Source organism: Bubalus kerabau, chromosome 5, assembly GCF_029407905.1.
Source record: "Bubalus kerabau isolate K-KA32 ecotype Philippines breed swamp buffalo chromosome 5, PCC_UOA_SB_1v2, whole genome shotgun sequence".
NCBI classification, from domain to species: domain Eukaryota; kingdom Metazoa; phylum Chordata; class Mammalia; order Artiodactyla; family Bovidae; genus Bubalus; species Bubalus kerabau.
Window position 1 is genome coordinate 24,597,268 of NC_073628.1, and position 4,948 is coordinate 24,602,215.

General features: G+C 37.3%; 1 protein-coding gene across 1 annotated transcript; it reads left to right on the plus strand.

Moving 5' to 3' along the window:
• The first annotated feature begins 3,271 nt into the window (after window positions 1–3,271).
• On the plus strand, window positions 3,272–4,204 carry LOC129653740 (olfactory receptor 8B3-like). Its single transcript, XM_055583440.1, has one exon. It carries the CDS (start codon window positions 3,272–3,274, stop codon window positions 4,202–4,204), a length of 933 nt encoding a protein of 310 aa, XP_055439415.1.
• The last annotated feature ends 744 nt before the right edge of the window (window positions 4,205–4,948 follow it).

Sequence of the window (4,948 nt, forward strand, 5' to 3'; positions counted from 1 at the left end):
CAAAGCAATTGCATTGTCTGAGAAAAGTAAACATTGTCTCATTTTCTTTAACATGGTTTTGAGAAGGTTAAATTTTGTACAATAGTTAATTTGTGCAAAAGACTTCATAAATCAATTGGTCTTTTCATGGCTTCTCATCAAAGATAACTCTGATTCAATTTCTTATTTAGTTTTAACAAATATTTAATCATAAGTTTGAAAAGTATATTTTTATTACATTGTTTGAATTTTCAAGTGGGTAATGGAGAATCATTGAAGGTACTTGAACTAGAGAGACATAGAGCAATGATTTCAGACTTCAGTGTATATAGCTAAATAAGAGTGAGCTTAATGATAATGCTTATGGCTAAATAAGAGTGGGTATGTTGAAAAATGCTAAAATAATCATTAGAAGCCATTGAAGTTCAATATTATAGTTCAGTTCAGTTCAGTCACTCAGTCGTGTCTGACTCTTTGCGACCCCATGAATGGCAGCATGCCAGGCCTCCCTGTCCATCACCATCTCCCGGAGTTCACTCAAACTCACATCCATCGAGTCGGTGATGCCATCCAGCCATCTCATCCTCTGCCGTCCCCTTTTCCTCCTGCCCCCAATCCCTTCCAGCATCAGGGTCTTTTTCAATGAGTCAACTCTTCGCATCAGGTGGCTAAAGTACTGGAGTTTCAGCTTTAGCATCATTCCTTCCAAAGAACACCCAGGACTGATCTCCTTTAGAATGGACTGGTTGGATCTCCTTGCAGTCCAACGGACTCTCAAGAGTCTTCTCCAACACCACAGGTCAAAAGCATCAATTCTTCGGCGCTCAGCCTTCTTCATAGTCCAACTCTCACATCCATACATGACCACTAGAAAAACCATAGCCTTGACTAGACGGACCTTTGTTGGCAAAGTAATGTCTCTGCTTTTGAATATGCTATCTAGGTTGTAGTTCAGTTTAAACATCAAAAGCCAGAAGTTGTGTGGTGGCTAAAGGACATGGATGGAGGTCATTGTGGTTGTATATGTTGTGATTTTGTGTAAGAGAAATGTTGAATATGTTCTGATGGATCTTAGAGAAAAATAACATGATTTTCAGAAATATTTATTGAGTTTCTTCTATGTACTCTGCATTTTCTTAGATCTGGGAACCATATAGTAAACAAAATAGAATAAATGTTTTTCCTTATAGAATTTACAGTTTCTAGAGGAACACAGGTATTCAAGTGGCAAAAAGTTCTGATGAGTGTTATGGTGGAGAACATAGTGGAATTTATGAGCATGGATAATGACAGCTGACATTTATTGACTATTTACCATATGCCAGGTACTTTCTTAACCAGTTCACTTAGGCTTTTTCTATTAAATCAACAGAGTAGTCCAATGAAACAGAAACTGTCTCTACCACCACTATTTTACAAGATGGAACAGAAAGAGAAGTCACTTGCCCAAAGAATTATAGTTTGTAAGTAGGAATTTAAGATAAACAACACTCTTTCTAACTCCATAGCCCCTATTCTTTTCTGTGATGAGAATTTGATAATCTCAGTTATTGAAATGTTATATAAAATGAGCCAGCGAGCAAATCAGGTAGAAATTTCAAGTAAGTTTTTTAAAAATATAAACTATAGAAGGAATATATTGTTGAGTTGCTAAGTCGTGTCCTACTCTTTGTGACACCATGGACTATAAACCACCAGGCTCCTCTGTTCATGGGATTTCCAGGTAAGAATACTGAAAAAGGTTGCCATTTCCTTCTCCAGGAGATCTTCCTGATCCAGGGATCAAACCTGTGTCTCTTGCATTGGCAGGCAGTTTCTTTCCCACTGAGCTACTGGGGAAGCCCCATAGAAGGAGTGTACAACATTGCAAATTATTTCAGAGATATTCTAGAGAGAGAAGAACTGAAATGAGTTACTGCAACACTTGAAAAATTTCAGATAAAGAAATGAGGAAACCTGGAAATAGGAGCCTTACAGAGAATATGTACATTGGGGAAATGGAAATAAAGAGGGAATGAAATAATTAAGTAGTTTTTCCTTCGAGGTGAAGGTAATGAGGATATGAGAATTTACTTCAGATCTACACTGAGGGATGTACAATACCTAAAATGAAAAGGAGTAAAACAGTGATCCTCCAAGAAACAAAAGACTGGTCATGATCCAAGATATATAATTGCCTTATTCCCATTTATACATATAATCTATGCCCTGGGGAAAAGACTGAACGAGCTTCTAGCTTATTTTTAACCAAATGCATCACATCATTACACACACATTAAATCCTCTGTGTCTAATCAGGTAGCAAGTGTAATAATAAAAAGACTTTTTTTTCTCTGCTGCTCGAAAGGACTGAAAATAATTATCAGATATTATTTTAGTTAAGAAAAATTTCCAAGGAATATGTTGATTTAAGTCTAGGCTGTCTCCCTTAGAATCAAAGGAATTAAGCCTCAAGAATCTGAAAATGCATTTCGAGTATCAACTGGGGAGAGACCACTGGTAAGACAGCCAGTCCTGAGGTTTTCTAAACTAAGGAGGGTAAGTTTCTGAATTCAATGTACAACATATAATCCTTGTTTTGACACGAAAATCCAGGGACCTAAATACGTCCATTCTTTCCCGTTTTGTGTAGTTCTGAGACTCAAGTGAAACTTGTGGGAAAATCTCTTCAGGGGATTGGTCAGAGGATATTCAGAGTCATTCAGGGGCTCAAAGAGTATATCAGTCAGGAAGTCTCCTCTAAGTAGGTGGAACTCTCCGTCTTCTGCCTTTGTAGCCTTTACTGTCTGGCAGGAGAAATAATTTAACCACATAAGGATTCTGGTGCCTTCATTTTGTATTAGAAACAGTGTTCTTGGTTCCTACCAGTCAAGACTAATCTGCATTAGAAGCTAGTGCCAGCTTGCTAGGAACACTGCCTCTTATTTTACTGGTGAGAAAAGAGTTCAGGTGAATGAGGAAACGTTGAGAGGAAAGTAATACACCCCTGTCCTGATCAACAGTTCTTCTCCCTTAGTTTTTCCAGCGTCATCATTGCCTGTGGTCTTCCCACTATAGGCTAAGTTTGTGATGCCTTTGCTATATTAGCTTATAAAAGCTCTGATAAAATGAAAGTCCATTTCACCCTGTATCATGATAATGGTAAAGGTTAATTCCACACATCTAGGTAAGGTCTAAGCTCATGCATTGCCAGTGTATGCACTCTATTTTAGGATGAAATATTATGGCAAGAACTGAGGTGTTTTCTAATGATACTCTTTTCTCCTGAGTCCACAGATTCCCTTAGAGAAGAATGGCTCCTGGAAATGACTCTTTTGTGACTGAATTCATTCTGTTGGGATTAACAGACCAACCATATCTCCAACTTCCCCTGTTTCTCCTGTTTCTAGTAATGTATATGGTCACTGTGATGGGGAATTTGGGATTAATAATCCTAATTGGGCTAAACTCACACCTACACACCCCCATGTACTTTTTCCTCTTTAACTTGTCTTTCATAGATCTCTGTTATTCTTCTGTGTTTACACCCAAAATGCTGATTAATTTCACATCAAAGAAGAATATTATTTCTTACTTGGGGTGCATGACTCAGCTTTACTTTTTCTGTTTTTTTTGTATTTCTGAAATCTATGTGCTGACATCAATGGCCTATGATCGCTATGTGGCCATCTGCAACCCACTTTTGTATAATGTTGTTATGTCTCCTAAAGTGTGTTCCAGCCTTATACTTGGTTCCTACTTGGTGGCATTTTCTTGTGCCATGGCTCACACTGGATGCATGCTGAGACTGACCTTCTGTGATGCAAACACCATCAACCATTATTTCTGTGACATCCTTCCTCTGTTCCAGCTCTCCTGCACAAGTACCTATGTCAATGAGCTAGAACTTTTCATTGTGGCAGGTATTAACATCGTTGTACCTGATCTCACCATCATTGTCTCTTATGGCCTCATCCTCACCAACATCCTCTGCATACGCTCCACACAGGGCAGGTCCAAAGCCTTCAATACCTGCAGTTCCCACATCATTGCTGTTTCTCTGTTCTTTGGATCATGTATATTTATGTATCTCAAACCATCTTCTGCTGGGTCTATGAATGAGAGAAAGATCTCTTCTCTCTTTTACACCAATGTGGTTGCCATGATGAATCCTTTAATCTACAGCTTGAGAAATAAAGATGTGAAGACTGCTCTGAGAAAAACTCTGAATAGAAGAAAAATTTAATTAGAAATGATCTCTCTGTGCAATTAGTCACAGGGTGACAAATAGAAATTTTCTGTGTTTAAAATAATTTTATTGAAAATCTTTTTTCTTTCTCACCATGTTGAAGAAAATTCGAATTCTCTTACTGTCAGTTTTTGTAGAGTAGGTCTTCTCTCTTTCCTCACTGTTTGCACAATCCCCTTTCCTCTTTTCCCACTTATTAATACTAGTAAGAAGAAAAGTATTATCTCTGTGTTTTTTTTTTCTTTATCATTTTGAATGTTTTTCTCTCTGAAAATAGAAGACTGTTGTATAGATGATGAAAGCAGGGAACATTAGACTGACCATGTCATTGGAGATGTCTTATCTGCCTTTTGCCATTGGAAGCATGAATCAGACAATGTTTGATTTTCGTGTCTCTCTAGCCTTCACTTTATTTCTCCTTTAATGCCTGAGATGGAAGTTTCTGTAATCACTGTTTAGTATATCCCATTTTGCATCTGTAAACACTTCACATTATGCTTCCTTTAGAAAAGGGTTTTCTTACCTTTGCACACCCAGTCCTGTACATAATGGATTGTCAATATATATTTATTGCCTGTTTGGGAGAATAAAGTTTAATGTCATTATTGCCCTATTTGCAGTTATATAACTTTTCAATAAAAAGCAAATAATAATTACAATTTGCTAAATAAGCAAATAATAATTACACAATTTGGGAAGGTTTGTAGGCATTGCAGAGGCCCATCTATTCCATTATATATT

What these genes read in the sequence shown, in the direction of transcription:
- LOC129653740 (XM_055583440.1), top strand. Translation starts at nt 3,272, where the DNA reads ATGGCTCCTGGAAATGACTCTTTTGTGACTGAATTCATTCTGTTGGGA.